The 22,743-nt window shown below is 37.8% G+C and overlaps 3 protein-coding genes across 3 annotated transcripts; 2 read left to right on the top strand and 1 right to left on the bottom strand.

Moving 5' to 3' along the window:
• Positions 1-1,148: 1,148 nt before the first annotated feature.
• LOC111321597 (THO complex subunit 6 homolog) lies at positions 1,149-13,164 on the top strand. Its single transcript, XM_022924532.2, has 14 exons — positions 1,149-2,520; positions 2,622-2,737; positions 2,942-3,006; positions 4,699-4,750; positions 4,917-4,974; positions 6,109-6,149; positions 7,125-7,173; positions 8,932-9,003; positions 9,533-9,635; positions 9,997-10,049; positions 10,402-10,470; positions 11,209-11,319; positions 12,363-12,491; positions 13,062-13,164. The coding sequence occupies exons 1-14, from the start codon at positions 2,437-2,439 to the stop codon at positions 13,146-13,148; spliced, it is 1,089 nt and encodes a 362-aa protein (XP_022780267.2). The 5' UTR covers positions 1,149-2,436; the 3' UTR covers positions 13,149-13,164.
• A 931-nt stretch (positions 13,165-14,095) lies between these two features.
• LOC111321598 (meiosis expressed gene 1 protein homolog) lies at positions 14,096-16,069 on the bottom strand. The gene is made up of 4 exons (XM_022924533.2): positions 15,943-16,069; positions 15,436-15,534; positions 15,234-15,301; positions 14,096-14,616 (listed from the first exon to the last, which is right to left on the bottom strand). Exons 2-4 carry the CDS (start codon positions 15,521-15,523, stop codon positions 14,491-14,493), a joined length of 282 nt encoding a protein of 93 aa, XP_022780268.1. The 5' UTR covers positions 15,524-15,534; positions 15,943-16,069; the 3' UTR covers positions 14,096-14,490.
• An 87-nt stretch (positions 16,070-16,156) lies between these two features.
• Positions 16,157-20,910, top strand: LOC111321602 (palmitoyltransferase ZDHHC4-like). Its single transcript, XM_022924537.2, has 5 exons — positions 16,157-16,364; positions 16,548-16,642; positions 16,933-17,225; positions 18,409-18,653; positions 19,266-20,910. The coding sequence occupies exons 1-5, from the start codon at positions 16,236-16,238 to the stop codon at positions 19,638-19,640; spliced, it is 1,137 nt and encodes a 378-aa protein (XP_022780272.2). The 5' UTR covers positions 16,157-16,235; the 3' UTR covers positions 19,641-20,910.
• Positions 20,911-22,743: the final 1,833 nt, after the last annotated feature.

The following is a 22,743-nucleotide window of genomic DNA, read 5'->3' as shown; positions in this document are numbered from 1 at the left end:
TGAACCTTTTCTTTAATAGACCGATTACCATCTTCATCTTGTGATCTTCAAGAGGCCAAAAGTACGGACGCACTTCAATCGGCTGCGGGTTTTACCATAGGGGGCCCAGACAAGCGACGAGTCTGGTTGTTTATTCGAAATATAAAGGAATGTATGGGAGAATATTAAAGAGTCTTATTATCGTAAACTTATATCATGAAATGTCTGAGTTAAAGCTCAAAATAAATGTAAACCTACCTCACTTGCTGTGTATTGTAGTTTCTGTGGCTCTAAATGGCGAATTTGAGCGATTTGGTGGGTTTTCTTTAACGTATAGTAACAGTCGACGCAAAACCCACCAAATCGCTCAAATTCGTCATTTAGAGCCACAGAAACTACAATACACAGCAAGTGAGGTAGGTTTACATTTATTTTGAGCTTTAACTCAGACATTTCATGATATAAGTTTACGATAATAAGACTCTTTAACATTCTCCCATACATTCCTTTATATTTCGAATAAACAACCAGACTCGTTGCTTGTCTGGGCCCCCTGTGGTTTTACGACTTTCAAAATACCTGTTTATATAGTCTGTAAGAGGTGTGGCGTTTAATCTATCAACACAAGTTACACAAGGCCTCATGTGTTTCTTAATTGTGTGAAGCGATGAGGATAAAAGCTAGGACTCGAAAGAAAGTAATTCATGTGTTTAAACTGACCTTTTCTTCACCCATCTATTTATAGCGTAATAAAATTGAGATGTGTAAAGAAACAACAACAACGTTACAAAAAAAAACACCGATGGGTCTGCAAACACATCTGGCTGGGGCGGTAGATTTGGAAAATGCAGTAAGCTGAAATATTTTACCTCGTGCAAAACTCGAAACAGTGGGTTTCATATGGAGTTTTTTGTCTCCCGGTCAAAGGACTCATTACACAGCGGTACCGGTAAAACCAAAATGGAGGAACTAGTAGGACTGAGAGCCCCCTGCCCCCCAAAATACTGGACTGTATCGAACTGTGACAATCGGAGAGCTGGCAAGCCCAAAATGTATTAAGACGTGTACATCTATACGATTTACCATGTTTATAAAGTATTTTATCTGACCAATACATGATTTTTATGGGTACTCCATTTAAGTACTCCATAGGGTACTCCATGGAGTAGGGCTCCGCGTTTTGTCATCTCCCTTTTCCTTCCCTCTGCCACCTGGTCTGAGACGAAATTGGCAATACAATTTTCTTTATCTCTCATAGCGCCATTTTATCTCTTTGCTAAGTCACTTTCCTCACAAGGAAGATTCATTTTCTTTCAATTTCAGCTGAACTTTTAATGTAAATACGGTAAACTGCCGCTGTACATCCCCCAGTTATGGGCTCGTACCCAAAAAAAAGGTTACATCTTATAACAGATCCCTCACCCGGATGTAATACTCCCGGCTCGTTTGCCCTGCTCATTACACCCTCTCTGAACACTTTTCTTCTTCAATTACAACCTAGTTACCTTGTGCATGTGACTGAAAAACTGTTATAAGTAAACATGTACATGTCCACGAAACACTCACCAACTTAGGACGCTTTCGCCGCCATATTGGAAATAGCACTTCCACAATGAAATGTGATCCCAGCAAAAATAAACTTCGGTTGCTCGTTCATTTTCAGTCGTTCTCACTTCGGGATCCAGAAGTCTTTGTAAGTTACGGACTATCTTACTCACAACATGATGACATGCGTAGTGGCCTTTTGCCAATCACTGAGTACAAAAATGGGAAACAACGAGACTATTCTTTATTTTAGTGCTTTCTATCACAATTTCAACTTAACAAGTTCCTTCTGATACTTTAGTTTATTCTACGCATCAAATGTGATTCGTTATTAAAAAACAGTTGATTGACAACGTTCAGATTTCGACTAATTTTTCTGAAACTCATTTCTAAACGCTTTATTTTTGTTCCCTTTCTAACTCTTTCCTCCAAGTTCTAAGCCCATCCAAATCCCCCATGATGTTGTATAAGTTCAGGGCCTCATAAAAGGTGATTTTGCAGCTAAGCTCTACAGCTTTCCTGTCTGGGAGCAGCATCAAAGGCAGCGGTAGAGATGAGTCCAGATTACAAACATCCAGGAAAATTCAACTCTTAAACGACATATTAGTGTAATAATATCTCGCACACAGGCCGGAGCTGTTCAATTGAAGTTTTACAAAATATTACTTCGCCAAGCGCGATGCTGTTAAAAGGATTCGTGAAAAGTCAGGGGATTGAATATTTTGCCAATTTTATGCTGCGCCAGCGATATTCTCGGGGCGAGGCACTTGTGCACCTTCGCGCGTAAATGTATGCTGTTTGTTGTATCATTCCTATCCATTTTGTTGATGAAGGCATAATAAAAAGGGTCGAACACGGCTCGTGTTGCTTATTGCATGATGAATGAGTGGGGTAGCTAATTAGGACCAAAGGATGAAAGGACAGTCGGATAAAGTTGTTTTCGTGTCAGCGGATTTCCTAGAAGCGGCAAATACAAAGATGGCGGCAGACCTTCAGGTAATTCCTCTAATATAGAAATTTAGTGGTTTTTTTGCACAGCGAGAAAGACTCAGAAAGCAGTTTATGACTAAGAAGATAATAATTCTGATATTTTTTAGAATCAGATCTATCAGAAGCGTCTGGAACTTCACACTATAGTGTTTGCAGTGGCCTTTTCACCATGTGGCAATTTCTTAGCGGCGTGCAACAACTTTGGACAAATTGCGGTTTTCAGGTAAGGGTCATTTCGGTATTTACTCGTCTGTCTGTCTGTTTTTTTTTCCGTTTTCCATAGATAAACGTGAAATAAGGATGTGTCAATGAAGCCACATCACGATTTGGATTTAATCACAAATCAAGGTTGTATGTTTTAATATTATGTTACTCCAATATTTTGTTCGTCAATTTTATAAATAACTCTACATCTGTGTTTTTTTAGCATTACCTCTGCTCTAGCACCGGATGCTTCATCTGACAAGAAGAGACCAATAATATTTTTCCAAGGTAAGTCTACACGTATACCTGTAGCTCTTCCAGTACTGCGTACTGTTCAAGTCTGCCAGTCTTACATGTCAAGGAGAGCAGTTGGACCGGTGACTATATATACCACAAACAAGAGTAATTTCTGCTGTTTTAATCTAAATTACTGTGACCATGTACATATTTGCAACGTAGTGCAATTCTGGAAGATGGCATGCTCATTCTCACCTGCCATGGCAAAGTTTTGTTCAGATTATGCCACAGGTGTCACAGGCTCTTTCACTGTGAATATATAATTAAAGAGTTTGTATAGTGGTTTAGTTGGACTTGCTTTTGAGCTCCGTAAACGTAAAGTTGTTTGAAATAATCAAAGAAATAAAGGCTTACCTTCATAGAGAGTGGTCTATGTTGTTCTCCTCGCGACTTGAGGCCATCTTGATGTGTTTTAGCTTGACACCCTAAATCACCGTGCACAAATTATGGGAAGGTTGGAAACTTCTGTTGACACATGCTTGCCAAAATCGATTGAAAACGACTCTTAAAGACTTTCCCTCGAATCAAAACCTGGCAGCACAAATGCCAAATAGTTGCCCTTTAAGTTCACCGAAAAGAATCCCACAAAAGATGGTTTGTCGAGCAATCAATCCAGTGAGAATCTCAAATTAATGGCCATTCTGAATTCTTCTAATGCGTGGAAGGAACATCTTGTGCAGCTGAGAGACTGTTAATGCACAGTCAACCTGGACCCTAGTCAAATATCCTCTTACCCGAGGTACCTCAGTATGTGTGCAGGGTTGGTGTTAGAAGACTATGGGGAGGACTCGTTGAGAGAACAAAAGCTCATCTTTCAAACCAGCAGTCTAAATCCCACAGGTATCAACGAACGCTTTTTGTTCCATTAATCTATTCATGTTTTTCTTGTTACCATGTTCCCACCAATCACTGAGCTCCATTTTCTGCCTTTAAAAGCGCACACAACCCTCAATTCATCTATTCGCTCCGACGAAGAGCTAATGCTTGAAACATCAGCTTTCATAACTGTAACGGTGGCCAATTTACCATTTCTTTGATTATTTCACACAACTTTACATTTACAGAGCTCAAAGCAAGTCCAACTAAACCACTATACAAACTCTCTAATTATATATTCACTGTGAAAGAGCCTGTGACAGAGCTTGGGCCACCTGTAATTATGCCTGCTAACACTTGTCTTCATATTCTATGTAGTGGTACTTAATGCACGTACCCATTCTGCTCCTTGTCTTTTTGTTCGTTTGTTTTGTTGTTGTTGTTGTTGTTGTTTTTGTTGTTTGCATGAGGATCAGGTCTTGGCCGTTCAAAGGGTAGATGACACTATTCGCTGCATGAATATCTATCTGGTGGGTAGCACAGTAAGCTTTGTTGGCACCCATGTGCTGGTTAGCAATTTATCCACTGGACAGTGTTATCTGCCAGTTGAATTCCTGGACTGTAATTGATCTTACTACAGAATACACAATGCCTAAAATTCGGCTGCCTTAAGGAAGTGCATTCATAACTCTTTTATAAGCCATTGTCTATGGCTAGTCAGAAAGTTATAAATTAGCAATATGAGGCCATTTAATGCAGAACACCATTACTGAAAAATAATTTTGTTTTGCAGTTAACAAGTGCAGGACTGATATAAAAGCTACATTGAGTTTTCTTTAATAAAAAAAACATTGAAATTTCTTTTAGGTCACAGCAACCCAATTTACAGTCTTATATCTACTGATAAATTTCTAATCAGGTATTTGATTGTAACTCTTCTCTTATTGATGATCATTTTTTAAGGGGATAATTTTTAGTAAGCAAATGATCTGTCTCTTAAGAGTAAGCAAGCATTTTTTTTCTATAAATTTATTTAGCTGTTAATTTTGCATTGCTGTTCAGTTCTAACTCATTTTGTAACTTAGTGGTGGTTCATCTGAAATACATGGATGGAGATGGGATGAAATTCTAGATAAAACAGAGGTGAATATTTGTCTAGATAATTTTACATTTATCACTGGATGATTGAAACTCTTTATTTGCACTATTTCAAGAGGTTACTACAGATTATAAAAGTCAGAATATATAAGAAACAGTAAATTACATCAATAATCAAAAGTAAAATGTGCACAGTGACCAAAGTAGCATAGCTTTCGAGTTGGCCACTGTCACGTATAATTAACTGGTGTACCTTAGCATTTACACAGGACTTACTTTACTTTAATTCTATATTTACACTAACCAGGGTATTTATACACAATTAATATTATAAACAATAATTGATTGTGTAATTAGTTTCAGTATGAATAGGAGATGTTGGGTATATGGCTGATAGTGTGAACTCTTTGAGGAAAGTTGAAATGGTAAATTGGCCACTGTAACGATTACAAAAGCTGACGTTTCGAGCGTTAGCCCTTTGTCAGAGCAAAAGACGACGAAGGGCTAACGCTCGAAACGTCAGCTTTTGTAATCGCAACGGTGGCCAATTTATCATTTCAACTTTGTTGATATATCCAAATTATTTTGTTACCCCCACCGCTGAAAGCCCCAAACAGTTTCTTTAGAAACTATCAGCCTTTATTCTTTGAGGAAAGGTCAGGTTCCAAACCCTGAAGGAGATAATTATTGTGATGTGTTCTTGAGCAAGATGCTTAAAACTCTTACAATGCCTTTCTCCACCCAGGGGGGGTGGGGGCAGATGGTAGGTTGGGGGCAGGTGGTAGGTTGGGGAATAGCTCTTTATTCAGTGAAAGCAGTGTTACTCGCATATCTTTCTTGCTATGAAAACTGAGCTAAACTGTGGCTTATGTGCATAATTATATACCCCTAATACTAGAGGTTCTGTTGGCTAAGTGTTCAACAAGCTTAATTCAAAGAGTAGTTGAGAAAGAGAAAAAACATGTACCATATGTGAAGTTGAGTGCTCTCTTAAAATTAATGTTTAGTGAGGATATGATACTCATGACTCTGCTTATATTCTGATCTTAGATTTTTAATTAAGGGTATCTGTTTTCTCGCAATGTGTTTACAGGGTTGGTATTTCATCACACACTTCTGTGTTAATTTTTTCCATTCTGTGTTACAGTCTTTTTCTAATTTGTAATCCAAAATTTTTAGGCTCCTTCTCCTGCCTGGACACTGCAACCCCCTGCTGCCAGGTGAGATTCTTTGCAATATTAAGAGACTTCATAAAATGAGAACTATCTTATTGTCTTCATCATATTTTACTTACATACAGTCTACCAATACATGTTCATTCCCTGCCCCCACAGCATATTTTGTATTGTAAACTTACACTGACCTGGGAATCTATTTATTTAATCACTTTCACCAGAGTGTGGTGAGGGTCGCACAACAGAGCGAGGCTCCAAATTAAGTGCGCCCTATATCCCACCCATCCCACCCCAGGGGAGGACATCCATCACACAGTAATCTCGTGTGTGGGAAATTAACGTCTCCTACCCCAACCCTGCAGGAGACGGGACCTCCATTTATTCGTCCCTATCCGAGAAGACTAGAATATCTAACCATTTCTTGATGTTATAGAAAGGTAGCAAATTCTTCTCAATTATTTTAAGACCCTGAGTGTTGGTCCGGCCGGGGCTCGAACCCTCGACCTCCCGCACAACAGTCCAGCGCTCTATCCATTGAGCTAACCGGGAGGCGGTTTTAAATCCCTTTATGGTCTCTATTTATTTGTTGAATATTGCCCCAATTTAACCCTCTGACTTCTAAGAGTGACCAGCATCTAATTTCTCCTTACAATATCACCCCTGAATCACACATTAAGGTCAGGAGAATAAAGGAAATGATCACCAACTATTGTCAGGAAGCTTTTGATTGTTAAACAAAATTCTCAATACTCAGCACATTAGGAAATGTATAGAGAACAGTATGGAGAATATGCACTCTATTGTTAGGGTGTAAAGGGTCGATCATTCCATGATCTTTGTGGTCCTCATTCAATAAATCGTGTATCTTCCTGAACAAGTAACAGGGGAGAGTGTTCTGAGAGCTACATTGAAAAGTCTTTGAAAAGGATTTTTCTGACATAATACCAATATTCTGTTTCCTCCATGATTATTAAAAAAGTTTATCTTTGGACCTGTGAATATTGATCTTTTTTTTTTTAGAGCATCACTGGATATACCTGAAACCAATGCTCTAGTATTTGCTGAGCAGGTATGTATTGGCCTTTGAAAATGAACAATGCTTGTTTGATTAACAGGAATTCTAAATCAAATGGATATTGTTTTTGTAATATACAGGGTTCGTACACATCTTGAAAACCCTTGAAAACCCTTGAATTTCAGGAGGCTGATTTCAAAGCCTTGACAGTACTTGAATTTCGTTTTGGGTCCTTGAAAGTCCTTGATTTTTTATTGAAGAACATCGAAAAATATCTGCTTTTGTTTTGCACCATCTGTAAACCCAAAACATAGATGTTAACAGAAACATTTTTCTTGGTTTTGATGTAAAATTTTCATTACAAAAAGTCCTTGAAATTTCTAAGTAGGGTCCTGGAAAGTCCTTGAAAAGTCCGTGAATCTTTGGCCTGAAAAAAGTGTACGAACCCTGAATATATACTCAGGATCTGATTTTTGTCCCCTCAATGTTTTAGTCTTTTTTTTTTTTTTTTTTTAGCAGGGCTCAACACTATCTTTTCAACCTACTAGCCCAGTGGCTAGTAACATCTTAGACATTACAACAATTCCAGTTTGTTTACTAGCCAAACTGGCTAGTGGAAATCAAAAACCACTTGCCAAAACTGAATTTCTACTAGTCTGTGGCTAGTGGGCTACTGTTAATGTCAAGCCCTGTTTAGTGCTACATATAGAACCCTTTCACTCCCAAGATCTCACTAGTTATTCTCCTTACTGTCTGCTATACCATTCTTATGATCTTAGTTGGGAGACTGTGATATTAGATCAACTAATAATCCTCTGATTGACATTTTTCTTTATTCTCATCATTTGCCTCCTTACTGTTGTACATAATAGTATAGCAAGGAGATGTTCTACCTTGGACATTTGTGAGAGTTATAGGGTTAATCTAATCATAGTAGTACTCCTCTACTAACTATGATTTAATGAATTTTAGCAATTGAGGGCCACATTTTGTAAACAAAACAAGAGGAATTAATTAAAGTAATTTGACAAAATGTTGTAAATGTGGAATAAGTACTTGACCATTTAGTGCTGCCTGCAGGTATGAGTTTATGGTTTTCCATCAAACATGAGATCAACATGTCTTGATTTGACAGAAGGAGATATAGTGTAATTAACAAAATTTATGTTTTTCTAACACCTCATAAAACTACTGTCATATAACAGAAATTAGTATAATTTCAGAGCTGAGTGATTGGTCGAGCGGTTCCTTATATGACGCTATGTAAACCACTCCACGCGGTTTATATGAAATGTTAATAAATGTTATTAAAATGTTATGATTTTAGAAATTTCTCTGTTGTTTACAGCTGTAGTTCTGAAATTATACCAAAACAATTATTTGCCTCAGGTTCAGTGAATATTGTTGAATAATCCCCTCGACTTCTCCTCGGGGATTTAATTAGACAATTTTCACCACACCTTCGGCGAATAATTGTTAAATAGATGGGTGCAAAGATGGCACAATGGCATCAACCCCTTAACTTCCTGAAATGATTAAAAATAGAACTTCTCCCTTTAATAATTACATCCATACAGTACCCAGCAAACAGGGAATGACAATACTCATTCAGTCAAACTTATCAGGTAAAAGTTGATATCTTGGTCTAACATCACCAAATTCACACAACCAATTAACAAGGAAATGTGTCGCAGCTAGAGGGGAGAATTACCAATCAGGTTACTGTTCCTGATTGTCCCTTACTTGGCTGTTAAACAACTTATAGACTTCAATATTTATGTAGCTTTTTACTTATATTCTGTGTTATTACAGGAAGATACACTCTTCTCAGGTTGTGGGGACAATAATATTTATCTGTGGGACCTTGAGTCGGGGACATGTAAGGTAGTTTATAAATCTCTTAATGGTAAGGCCCCGTCGTATTTGTCTGATCTTTTAACTTATTGTAGGAGCTCTTATTCTCTGCGATCTGTTAGTAATGGCAACCTTGTAGAGCCATCTTCAAAAATGCGAACTTATGGTGATCAATCATTTGCAGTATGTGCTCCTAGATTGTGGAACTCTTTGCCTCTTTCAATACGTAGGAGATCTTCTGTTTACATTTTTAAAAGCGTTTTGAAAACTTATCTTTTTAAAAAGTTTGTTAGTGAATGTTAGTGAATGTAGTTTGTTTATAATTTATTTTTATTCGTTGTAAAGCGCCATGGGCAATTTATTGGAGTTGTGCGTTATAGAAATACTCTTTATTATTATTATTATTATTATTATTATTATTATTGTTATTACACTGTAACATTTAAAGATAGTTTCATTTCACACATAAGTTAAAGGTAAATTAACGAATGGTGTTTTGTCAAAGAATATTTTGTCAAGTGATGTTCACTTAGTGTCAAATATTCGTTTTGACTTGTAGAACACACTCTCTGGTCACTCGGATTACATTCAGTGCCTTACCCTCAGAACAAAACACAGTCAGTGCGTAAGTGGAGCAGAAGACGGCACTGTGAGATTATGGGGTATGAAATTACAGTAAAGTTTTAATACTTTTTACCAAGCTTGTTTTCTTGATCTGAACCACAAATTAAAGACCAAGCTTCTTGTGCTTGGATTTATGGTCCAAGCCCAAAGCGAAGTGGCCGTGAATCTGAGTGGAAAAGAACAAGGTTCCATAATTTACAGATGTTTATTATGTTGTATCTCTGGGTTCAATCGAGAGTGATGGTTTTCATCCAAACTAACTTTCGTTAAATGAACCATACAGTGAAATACAATCTGCTACATTGGCCAATTGGTTAAGCCAAAATGGCTACAACCTCAGTCATGTTCTCTTTTTTAGAATTTTTGGTTAAGAGTTTTCGTTCTCCTTAACTTTTTTAGATTACAGAACAAAAGGATTTATGACTGACATCATTGAACCCTGGAAAAATGAGGTAAAAATAGAAAGGTTTGCCATACAGTTGGTGGGGTTTTCTTCCTTTATCAAGTCATGAACTCAAAAGTCAGTTTCATTGCTCTTAAGACTTTGATGTATGTTTTTTCTTCTTTTCTCTTTTTAATATAATTGAGTATTGTTAGCAGTTTTACATCTTGAGCTCCAATTAGTCAGGGACCTACTCATTTAGTTTTCACTTCTTTTCCAAATCATACTTAAATGCTGCATGGCAGACGTTTTGTAAAGTACTCTGTATCAAGCAAAATTGTAGATACAGTACACTTAATTTACTTTTACATAGTTTGTAAGTTTTGCAAGGTAGATGTTGATTTTGTATGTCTTCACACCAGGATATACACAGGCCTCATTTGGGGTCTTGGATAGGTTGTGTTACTGTTGATGAGAGTGAAGACTGGCTGGTGAGCAGATGAGTATTTTTCCAGAGTTTGACGTGTTCAAAATATAATGTTATATACTTTTAGTAAGTTTCCTCCACCTTCAGTTGGGTAACTAATAGACTTCTTTGAAACAGCAGTTGAAAAATACAAATTTGTTGCCTCACAATTGTAATTATAAATAGTTACTCCAAGAAATTTTCTTATAAGCCTTGACCTTGTGTACTTCAGCCAGTTTCCTGGGCACATGTCTCAATGTTTGTTCATGGGCCATTACCTGCATGTTGTGTTTATTCTCTACACATTCATATGTTACGTAGATTACATAGGTTAATTGACCACTCCCCACAGGGCTTTTCAGGGCCAACACCCACCCATCCCACCCCAGGGGAGGACATCCACCACTCAGTAATCTCGTGTGTGGGAAATTAATGTCTCCTACCCCTAACCCTGCAGGAGACGGGGCCTACTGTTTATTCGTCCTTATCCAAGAAGACTAGAATATCTATCCATTTCTTGTTATAGAAAGGTAGTAAATTCTCGTCAGCTATCTTAATATCATGAGTATTGGTCCAGACAGGGTTCAAACCCTCGACCTCTCGCACAACACAATCCGGCACTCCCGCCAATTGAGCTATATTCTGCATTCATTTATAGGTCTGTGGTGGTTGCCCATCTCTGTCAGTGTGGCATTTAAGGTCCATGACTTGAGCTATATTCGGTGCTCTATCCAATTGAGTTGTATTCTGCATTCATTTATAGGTCTGTGGTGGTGGCCCATCCCTGTCAGTGTGGCATTTGAGGTCCATGACTTGTACAAGTGTTCTGAAAACAGCTTCAAGTCAACAGTCTGCTCTTTTGCATGATGACCTTGTAAGTGATGATACTACCAACCCTTAACACCCTAACATCAGCATGCATATTCTCTATACTGTTCTCTATACATTTTCTGAAGTGCCGACAAGGAGAATTTGTTTACAAATCAAGAGTTTCTTAAATTGTTGATCATGTCCTTAATTCTCATCGCATTCGCATGTGATTGGTGGTGACAGTGTAAGGGAAAATTAGATGCTGGTCACTCTAGGGTGTCGACGGGCTAACAATCAACTATACCAAGCCTGATTCTAGTTATCCATTGGTTATGCTACTAAATAATATACATGAATAAAGTTATGCTCATCTGATTGGCTGAAAACAAGAGCATTTTTCATGTAACAGATTGCAAAGTTGTAACACAAGACTAAGTTTAAATTGTAAATAGCGCACGCTGTCAAAATTTCATCTGTCTTGACTTTGTGCGATGCTTTTTTCACATAAATTATTACCGGTAATAAGTTACAATATGATTAATTTTATCATGCAATTGGGTAAATAAGCACTTGTAAATTTTTCAAAGACTACAAATTGCACTCTCCCATTGTGTTGTCTTTGAAAATTTTGTTCATGCTTATTAACACTAAACTACATAACTAATCATGTTATTACCTAGTATACAAAATGAAAGCAAAGGTTTATGGGTTCATCCTTTGTTTGACTAATACAGTACAAAGTGAGTTAAGAGTTCCTTTTATGGAAAAATTTTATGACATTCTTGTGAAAAGCAACCAGATTTGAGAGTAAGATCCCATCCAATGTAAGATTTGCATTGGTTGTGCCTACAGCTGACCCCTTCCCAAAGAAAATCCTGGAGGTGATTTTCTTTTGGTGGGTTAGGGGGGCAGCTGTGCAGAGGCTAGTTTTACCCAAAATGTGATGCTTCTTGAAGCATTTTAAACTGCATGAAGTTTCATATAGCTCTGTTTTATACTGAAATTTGGCTCCATTGAAAAGATAGAAGATACATGTTTAATAACTTTTTTTTTACACTTTACCTTTTTTTTTATGTGAAAATGAATTTTACTTATTTTCTCCTTAAGATATTGTCTGCGGGGTCAGAACCAACAGTGTTCCACTGGCAGATTAATGGGGATCCAAAAACACATGTTCCTTGCACACCAAACTCAGTTTTTACCATGCAAATCAATGATAAGTCTCCAAAGAATAAGGTAGCTGAATAACAGTTTATCTGTCTGTTCTTTTATCCATTATAATTGTTTTGAATTATTGACTACAAATTATGCTAGTTGGAATGGGGGTGTACAAAACATGGAGGGGCTTCCTTTGTAGGCAGCGAATCAAAAACAAAGTTTTTCCATTTAGTTAGAACTTCTTTGTTATTTAGTTCAAACAGTCAAGTCTTTAATTTTTGTTTAGATGGGCCCATTCCATGTTTGGATTGGTGTCATAGTTATCTTTAGATACTGCATAAAGGGAGTTAACATTTTGAACAAAAAATATGAAAAATTGGGCAGCCACTGTCCATGGTCTTCAGTGGATGCTGAATTTGGTCACTCATAATTTCACATTCCTGTCTTACAGAGGATTTCAAGGAAACCTACCCATAGGATATACATTTATCATCTGGCTTTTTTGACCTCTCTTTTTTTTTATGATGTTCCCCAAATCCAACCTCATAAAAGTTAATTTAACTGCATGAAAATATTGAAATCTGAATAAGTTTTTCTGTGAATTCTTAATTTTGCCCTGATTGACCCTTGTTTTTTTTTTTTTTTCAGGTTCTTGCAGTGGGTGGCTATTCAGCAGACATTGATGTTTTTACAAACTTTGGCTATAAAGCACTATCATTTAAATTTTCTCATTAAACAAGTCCACTTTCAACTGTTGATAAATTGTGTTGCATAGAATGGAAATAACCATCAGACTGCTCTATATCTTCCGTGTAAAGAACATCAAACATTGCTATAACAAGAATTGGCCACAAAATGCAGAAAATGCGGCACAAAGTTTTAAAATGTACACAACACCTAAAATCTTTGTTAAGGGACTAGTCATTACATTCATTGCTGGGAGGGGGGGAGGAAATAAGGGGAACAAGTAGGGGTTGGAGGATTTTGGTTGTGTCTTGGTTAAATTCATTTTTGCCACCTTTGTTAATTAATGATTAATTTGATCTTTCCCCACTGGCAGTCAATTTTCTGTCGTGCCCTCTTTTTAAATTTAGGAGATGAGCCCATAAAATTGGATAAAGTACACAAGGTCAGAGCTTATAAGTTACCTTCTTGGTATAACTATTCTAAGGCAACAAATTTGTATTTTTCAGCTGTTGTTTCAAAGAAGGCTAATCACCCAACTGGAAAACTGCTCTGGAGGAAACTTATAACACATGTCCCCCCTCTCCCCCCCCCCCCAATAAATTCTTCTGCAACCCTCCCAAGTGATAAAATGAGTAATGAGTGATCCCCAAAGTTGCATATGAAAAAAAAGAGGTTAATGAAGGGCATAAAAGCGGGGAACAGATATGTTGGTTATTCTTCGATGTATTTCAGTTGATTGACTTCAGTAAAACAAAGGGGTGGGGGTGATGGGCTTTGACAAACAAGCATTCCTGATATGAGAAACTAGAGGGGGATAATAATTGAGATGGCTACATAAAGGTTAACAGGCAGCACCAAATAGCTGTTAACTAACACATTCCAAGGGAATTGCATTCTCATTTGGAATAAAAATGTACTTGAAACAATGGTTTGAGAAATATCTTGAATTTGTGATAAGAAATTTTGCCTGAACCCTTGTAAAAGCTATTTGATAATTTACATAATTATATTGAACTTTAATTAATACACAGCATTACATGAAATTTGTCTTTGTACACAATCTTTGCTATATATTAAGTTGATACAAAATAATCATTGATATTAAAACTGATATTTGAACTTTACTGTGGGTACATACAAATGACATTTTTACAGCTACTGGAAAATACCACGGCTAAAAGAAAATTGTAACTTTATAATTTGTCTTTAAATAATATTCCACTAAAAACAGCAAAGACTTCCTCAATTTTCACTTCTTATCATGTGTCACGCTCAAAGATTGGAATCAAACTTGATCTGTTTGATTTTCCCTAATTGCTTCAGGAACCCTCTTGTAACTGCAATCTGACATTACATTGATTTCAATGAACAACATTTTCTAGTGGCACTATCAATATCCATACAATTTGCATTTATAAACGTCTTTGTCAGTGCATTCTCTGGTCTTATCAAAGTAAATGAAGCAGCCATCTTTCCGTTGAAGTTTCTTGACATAGCCATTATGAGGCCAGCGATCCTATGTCAAGAAAAGGAGGGATAATCATTATAAGAGAACTTTAAGTTAATCACTTTAATTTTAAAATCTGTTTGTTTCAAAGCAGACTAGGGGTAGAAGTAAACAGGATGGCCTTGGACAAAATACTATAAACCTAACTTGTTCACAAGACCTTCCTCTGAAAGATAAATTTTGTTAGAAATCGCTTTTTTAATTCACAGGAGAGATTTTACACACTCTGAAGCAAAAATTGTAATACTTTCTTCGAAGGTGACTCAATAAATTTCTCACAACCAAGGAACTGGTGGGTATAGGGAAGCTCAGGAAAGGTCAGCCTGACAAAATTCCCAAGTAATTATGATTATCTAGATGATAAGCTTGACTTTGCAGATAAAAAGATTAAGGTTGAACAGAAATTCAAACTCCTTCCTTAGATGGAGCAAACGGATTTTGGTCGCCTGACCAGAATTATACATGCATATTCACGCAGGAAACACCACGGACAGTTACAAAAGTTCTTCTATCTCCTTTTGTATGCATAAAGTGTTTCAAACCTTGCAAAATGGGGGCTTAATAGCCACGATTAAGAAGTAAAACAATACACAGTCCTGAAGGAAATAATATCTCGTGGAACTTACGGGTTCTTTTTGCTTGACATCGCGGTACTCGTGTACATCTCTATAGCCAGCGATCTGAAATCTGTAAGCTAGAAAAAACAAATTTCACAACAAAGGTTAGTCAGATGCTATAGAAAGTCATAGCAGTAAAGAATGTTATGATCGTTGGCCATTTCATGATAAATCTTGTGAGGTGCACAGATAAAAAGGAAGTAGCTGTTACCTTCTTCCACTTCCTCGCTCCAGCGCTTGGGTCGGGAAACTGATTTCGGTCCTGAAGGTTGAGCGATAGGAGACACAATAGAGGCCATATTGTTTGAGCCTACAAGGAAATGAGAAAATGTTATTAATTTGGTTAAAAAAGGTTTGAGTCAATAAGAAAAAAAGGCCTATCTTCGATATTTGGTAGCCAGTTTGCCTTGGGCAGCAATGGCAAAGAGAAAGTTGAGTTTCGCAGTCATTCTGTGGTTTGAAATCAGCCTAGACCTTGGTGAGGAATACGGGGAACTAAAAAGGAATGAAACGATGTTCATTCTCGTTTAAAATAAGATATAAGTGAACCAGAAAAGCTAAAAAATTGCTTGAAATAAATTGGCAACGTGTACAACATCCTCGTCACGATAGAAATTGGAGATCATGCAATTTGCTCACGCTCTGTTGAAGAACGTAAATTCGCTGAGAAACGAATCTTTTGCAGCAAAATCGAGGACAACAAAGCGACAGAACTTACCCAGACAATTCTTGTCCACAAAATGACTCTCAAACGTAAAATTCTCTGATATAAACAGTTAGAAGATGTTTTGTCCGCGCTATGCAACAGATGTCTGGCTGCCTTCTGATTGGCTTCTTATTAGTTGTTATAACAACGCAAAAAACAATCAGCAATCATTTTGAGCCCATAGATAGTCAGTGGTCGTTGGGTGGACCGTACATGTGCTCATACACCACTAAAATTCCAATGGTAAACAAAGATGGCGGACGAAAAATGATGTGCAATCGTCTGCATTGTGAAAGTCAAAAAAGATGGACTTTCTGTTCATGGCATTAATATATACTTTAGTTTTCGTGACCCTATCGTATGTAGTTTTTTTTGGAAGTGCTGACTTTCATCGAACTGGTTTGGTTGGCTTTCTGCGAAGAGGCTTGTTTTCAGTAAGTACCCCTCTCCTGCACATATTGCTGAATTAAAGTCTATTTTAACGCTAAGCTAAATTCATTCGTTCTCATTAGAATGAAAAGTCGCAGAATGTGTCAGATATACCTTTTTGAGTTGAGTATGCGCCCATATGTCTTTCGTGGCTGAAATTAAAGCAATGTTATTTATCGTTAACTTAGGTTGCCCATTCAACGAAGGCTACTTTTGAAAAGTGCGTTCCAACAGCTTTAACTAGCATCATAAGAAGTGTTACAACTTATCTGTTGTTTACAAGGTATGCTAAGGTATTTTAAAGGTTTAACTTCAGAGTGGCATGACTTATCAGGTCACTGCTTCCACTTTTGTAGTAGACACTTCTGTATTCAGTTTTTCTTTTTTCTTGACGTTTGGCTCGTTTAATAATTAATTTTATCACATGAATCGATAATGTGATTTTGCCACAGTTAAGAGAGGTTCTTAAGCTGACATTTTGAGTGTTATTCCTTGGTCAGAGTGAATCATTTTTGACTTGACACTTGCTTGTACACCTTCATTTCTGACATTTTAATTTTTGTCTCTTTCCAGAAATCCTTGTATCCAGCTTCTTTATGGCTTCCTTGTTAGTGGAGGGACTGCTATCTACAGCTTCAAAGTCATTCCTTACTTTGACAAAATAAATGCATTCAGCATTGTTACATATATTCTTATAGCCATCAATGTGGTGCTGTTTTGGATTTGTTGTACACATGATCCTGGTATGATAACAGTGACAAATCATGCTGAGTATATGAATGACTATAACCCTGATGGTGTTTATTATACAACACAAGGATGTAATACATGCAAGTTTATTAAGCCAGCAAGATCAAAACATTGCTGTAAGTAAATTAATTAATTGTGGTGTGGTACTTAACCAGTATTCCCTTGAAAACATTGAATTCAAGCAGGGTTGTTTTTAATTATTTGTCATTAACTGTAACTACATACAGGTACTGGAATGTGTGTGGGAGATACAGTGGCCTGATGGCTAGGGTGCTAGACTCTGGGTAGGGAGGACTCAGTTGCAGTTAGTCATGTAGATTGACTGTAAAACTTAATATCAACCAGCATAGTGGAGGCGGTGTGGCCGAGTGGTCGGGGTGTTGGACTTGTAATCCAGTGTCCCGGGTTCAAATCCTCCTTGGCTGCACTCTGTAAATAGCCCACTGGTCTGCCTCCTGCCAGTGGGGATTTTCAAGCACTTAGTTAGTCTACATTGTGGCTGAAAAGTCCCTATGGGGGAGCTTCAAGGAACATATTAACATGTTTCTGTGAAAACAAAAAATTTGGGTCTGCTTTTGAACCACTGATCTTAGTTTGCCACTAATCAGTTTCTGAGAACAAAGAAAATGATCCTCAACTTAAGAGGTTGTTGAATTTTTAAAACAAAATCTTCCTATGGGTGTGACAGGAAATGTATAGAGAACAGTATGGAGAATATTGACTTTTACCACAATTGGCTATAATGTTCCAATCTGATTGGCCAATTTGCCATCGTCAATAAGAGAGTACAGACAACACTGCTCATGTCAACATGTCAAGTAATAGTCACACACATTTTATTTGATGTAGATATAGTGATAAAAAACAAATAGACAGTGGTTTAGCATGGTCTGTAGTCTTGGCAACAAGGACATTTATCATCACAATGATCAAAATTTGTTGCTGACTCACATAATTGCACTTGTGAGTCCATAACATTTTGACCACTGCACATGAGGACAAATATCATTGTCAATAAGAGTACAGACCACACTTAACCACTGTTCATTTCTTAAAGTGATGTCAGGGTGTAAAGAGTTGAAAGTCTCTCCCAAGATCACAACAAGATCACAGGGCAAGGGCTTGAGTCTGCACCTCTCCACTTGGAGTCCAGCTTATTCAGCATTTGGCCATCTATGACAGCAATAGCAGCCATTTCAAATTGAAAGAAAGTGCTGTTTGATGCAGCCTGCCATTATCTCTGTTACTCCTTTTACCCACTGACATGTTCTTGTGAATGTATGATTTTTATTTCATCAGCTCTATGTGATGTGTGTGTGAGTCGTTTTGACCATCACTGCTCCTGGGTTAACAACTGCGTTGGGAAAAAAAACTACAAGTTCTTCTTGTGTTTCATCGCAAGTTCAGCAATACTTTGTGCATATGTGACATTTGTGGTGGCAATTGTGTATGCATATATTGTGCTCTCAGAGGGCTTGATCAACATGAAGTATGAAGCCTATGATGGACAGTATTATCCAGTAGGAATCAGATTTCTATCTCAGGTAATTTTTATTGAAATTGCACAATGAAACAGTTAGTATTCAAAGAGTCATAGTTAAACAAGATCCATTGCATGCCCCCACTATATTATCTCATGGGCAGAACTTCATAATGAAGAGTGGATGGAAGATATATCTTGTGTTTGAGACCACCTTGCATGGCTGTTGGAGCTCATCCTGGCCTCTTTAGCATGAAACAGGAAGTGATACTTCTCCACTTGGGCTGGCCCTGGTGATATTCCCCAGCATGTTGTCAACTTTACCTAAAAGTTCATCCCTACCCATTTATGCCCTTGTGGAACCTTTTGATAGAACGGGTTCGTCACCATCAACCACAAGGAATTCTTCAAATATCCCTAAATATCAATTTGCTGGTGCCAATTCAGTACTCATGGGTGGAGAGAGGCACTGGGAGAGAAGAGTGTCTTTCCAGAAAACACAGCACAATGCCCTAACCAGGGCTCGGACCCAGACTCCTCAATCCACTGTCCATCAGGCCTGCGACGGCACATTTCGAGTGACGCAAGACCAACCCAGAATAATCATAGTATCAAAACAGGAAAAAACATTGAGCAAAAACTTATTATAGTAACTCCCTTTCTCTTTTCCTTGTAGTATATGCTGGTTCGGCAGCCCTTGCTGGCAATTCTGTTTCTAGTTGTTTTGTTCTTTGGTGTGGCCATGACAGGATTCTCGTTATTTCACTTGTACCTTGTTCTTACAAATCAGACCACGAATGAATTTTACAAACGTCATTATTATGGTAAATCCCACACGAAGTCATCACGGCAGTCGAGAATCATCTCGTCTCGGACTGAAAAAACAACGGTCAAAACCGCGAAAAGAAGAGCCTTAAACCGCAACAAAGAAATCTCGTCAAGAACTTTGGCTGATGAAGTAGTAACTACAGAAAAATCGCCTTCTCCAGGGACTCGTACACCATACTACAAGGGAATTTGGAGAAATATTACTGAAGTAATGGGCGTGTGATTGAAAAGAAACCAAGATTTGTAAATTGGCCTCCATAAACAGTTTCTAAAGCTGACGTTTCGAGCTTCGTCAGAGTGAAGGACGAATATGACGAATGACGAAGATGACGACGATGACGAATGACGACCGTGACGAATGACAGCGATGACGTATGACGAAGATGACAAATGACGAAGATGACGAATGACGAAGATGACAAATGACGAAGATGACGAATGACAAACGACGAGGATGACGAATGACGAATCACTTCATTCGCTCTAGCGGAGGGCTAATGTTCGAAACAGCTTCCGAAACTCGGTGCGCGTGCGGTGGGCAATTTATATTATCAAGTCAGTTGATAAAACCAAATTATCTTGTTATACTCCCTCACCGACGCAGCACCATAGTTTATTTAGAAACTTACCCCCTCTATTCATTCACTGAAGATTTGGAAGAGATTGATAAATATATTTTTCGGCGCTGTCTTGAGATTTTACATTAATGCAGCTGGCATGCGTTCATTGTAAATGCTCTGTTCAAAGTTCTGTTCGTTTTATTTATTACCTTTCATTCTCTTTACTCATTAGAAATATATCTTTTTTTTGACACTGTACCGTTTGAAAAGAAACGAAGTTCGATCGGGAAGTTCGGCATTTTTTATTGCATTTCACTTCAAAAAAAAATTACAAGATTTCAAAGAAAAATAAGAGATTACTCTCGAAAACTTTAAGATTTCTTGTAATATTTCGACGTATCCCCGTCAATCCTTGAGGGCAGGCGAATATTTGTGGGTTTTATTCAATTTAAAGGAAATGCTCTGATGCTAAAATTGACTGAAAAAATCGCTATGTAGCTCTTTAACTCCACCATGACTTTTCCTTTGAAATTCGCTCTTAAACTCTTGATTAAGAAGCTTAAGTTTGCGAAGACTACATTCCCGCTATTCACTCCTAGTATATACCGGCCGAATTCTAACTCATTCTTGGCTCATCCTTTTGAATTTCTTTATTTTAATGGGTTTTTAGTTGGCTCAAATCGTCACTCTTTTCTAGTACGGTGTTAAGGTATGGAATTTGTTTTTGGACGCCGCGTCCAGTAAAAATTCCATAGCTTAACACGGCAGTCCACAGTATCGAATCCTTACACTTGCTCGACCGGTGAATGGGAAGTCAAACTTACCGGCATAGTTTCTATTTCACTGTTATTTAAAACGTCAATTACATTTCATAACATAGTACTTCCTCACATTGCGAAATTAGAAAAAAAAAATTGATTAGAGATTATTCAATTATGATATTCTGATTTTTTTTTCTTTTTTTTTTTTTTTTTTTTTGATCATGTATCGCTTTCTTTCTGCTGTAACCATATAAAGATCAAACAATAGACAGCATCTTCTATCGTTTCACGGGCGTACTAACCCACGCAGGATGTCAGTGGAAAAACAAGAAAATGATAACGTCGAGTACAGTCGACAAGCCTTTCGAGAGTCTTCCAATTTCCCAAAAGCGTCATCAGTACACTAATGGAGAGTGACTCAAACGCGCGTGGTACGACAGTTACTTCCAGTTGCTTAGGAGCGAAGCATCAATATACTTCCCTACTGACACCATTTTTGCGAGAAGTATTCGAAGATTTTGTTTCCAAATGCGGAAAATTCGGAGACAACGTTCAGTCCCACGTAATCCTATTATGAAATGTCCGCCCTCTCTTTCGTTGACTGGCAGAGAAATGCGGCGTTTGAAACCTTTTTTTTTTTTTCCGTATTCTGTTTTAGACATCAAGAGGAAGTTTTAGTATTCTTCACTTTCTAGAATTATCTCTTTAGTAGTTGCGGTTGCAAAATACATGCTCCAGGTCATACCAAAAACTTCGGAGTTCCTCGGGGCAACTCAAAGGACAATCAGTTGTTCGCTCCTTTACCCTAGCATGAGTGATATTTTTCGTTTTTCTTTCTCTATTTTTGGTTACAAGTTGAATAGGGCGTATAACTGAAGAAATTCCATTAACGTTCTGTGTCTAGTGGACACTGAATTGACGCATTACAAAAGTTGGCGCCGAGAGGAAGAAACATTTGTGAATGCGATAATATATTCCTTGAAAACTGTTAAGTAGTCTTGTGAAAGAAGCGTACCTCTTAGCATGTACACATAAAAGACCCATGAGCGAAGATTGCAATGCCTCGAGGTCACCTGGTAGCACATAGAGGAGTGTCAGTCACATGACCACAAGTCAAACTACACAGCACTAAACGTACCTACATCGATTAGTGAGGAACAAAGTTACTATCATTTTAAACAGAAGTGACTTAGGGAAAAACACAGTGATGAAAATTATTTGGCTTTTCGAATCCACTTGTTTAAAGAAATATTACACAGTCCTCCGAGAGTCGTCACGGTCAAGGTAATTCCCTTGTAATGCAGCGATTCAACAATCAGTTTATTAATGTCAATGCGTGGGCACCTCCCAGCCGGCTTAATTTACGCTCTTTTTACAAACGGAAAAACGTGCACGGCGCTTATGATCCACCTTTCAAGAACCGTGATTTGCGCGGGGGAGGATCCCACGCACAAGGGAAAAATGGCAGCGTTTAGTGTGGTCGGCCGACCCGCTAAGGAAATGAATCGTGATTTTCGATATCTTAAACTTAAACCGAATCCAATTTGTTTATTTGATTTATTGTGAAGTATTAGAAACTCCAGCAGAGATCAATCGCAAGGTCTTGAGACAAATGAAATTAAGCGGATGAATAAAGAGCTTCTTGTCAGTTTAGTTCGAAAGTTGAGTTCGGGCAGTTGAGCTGAATTCGTAACTGTTGTAAATCCGCCTATATCATATCCTATGCAACAATGAAAAGTGTCTCTGCGTTTCGCTAGCACGCCGACCTAACAACTTATCATTACACACACAATTCTTTTTTTCGATAGTATTCTCGGCTAAGGACGATAATTCGTAGGCCCCGTCTCCTGCATCTTCTTCGTACTGCTTAGTAGGAGGCGATAAAGAACCCCACACACTTCTCGCAAAGAGTAGGGGACGAAGCTCCCCGGCAGTTTTTTTGGACTGGCCTTGTTATTGACGGTTGATAGATTTTAAAGATCCCCGATAAGTATCGCTGTATAAA

This window comes from Stylophora pistillata, chromosome 10 (genome assembly GCF_964205215.1).
Source record: "Stylophora pistillata chromosome 10, jaStyPist1.2, whole genome shotgun sequence".
In the NCBI taxonomy this organism is placed as follows: domain Eukaryota; kingdom Metazoa; phylum Cnidaria; class Anthozoa; order Scleractinia; family Pocilloporidae; genus Stylophora; species Stylophora pistillata.
This window is presented reverse-complemented; position numbering and strand designations above follow the sequence as displayed.

Excerpts from the sequence above, each read along its gene's own strand:
- LOC111321597 (XM_022924532.2), top strand. The coding sequence starts at position 2,437 with ATGAAAGGACAGTCGGATAAAGTTGTTTTCGTGTCAGCGGATTTCCTA. Across the intron at positions 3,007-4,698 it reads ACCAATAATATTTTTCCAAG|GTCACAGCAACCCAATTTAC; the intron begins GTAAGTCTACAC and ends AATTTCTTTTAG. Across the intron at positions 10,471-11,208 it reads ATGAGAGTGAAGACTGGCTG|GTCTGTGGTGGTGGCCCATC; the intron begins GTGAGCAGATGA and ends ATTCATTTATAG.
- LOC111321598 (XM_022924533.2), bottom strand. The coding sequence starts at position 15,523 with ATGGCCTCTATTGTGTCTCCTATCGCTCAACCTTCAGGACCGAAATCA. Across the intron at positions 15,302-15,435 it reads GAGCGAGGAAGTGGAAGAAG|CTTACAGATTTCAGATCGCT; the intron begins GTAACAGCTACT and ends TGTTTTTTCTAG. Across the intron at positions 14,617-15,233 it reads ATGTCAAGCAAAAAGAACCC|GATCGCTGGCCTCATAATGG; the intron begins GTAAGTTCCACG and ends TTCTTGACATAG.
- LOC111321602 (XM_022924537.2), top strand. The coding sequence starts at position 16,236 with ATGGACTTTCTGTTCATGGCATTAATATATACTTTAGTTTTCGTGACC. Across the intron at positions 17,226-18,408 it reads AGCAAGATCAAAACATTGCT|CTCTATGTGATGTGTGTGTG; the intron begins GTAAGTAAATTA and ends TTATTTCATCAG. Across the intron at positions 18,654-19,265 it reads GAATCAGATTTCTATCTCAG|TATATGCTGGTTCGGCAGCC; the intron begins GTAATTTTTATT and ends TTTTCCTTGTAG.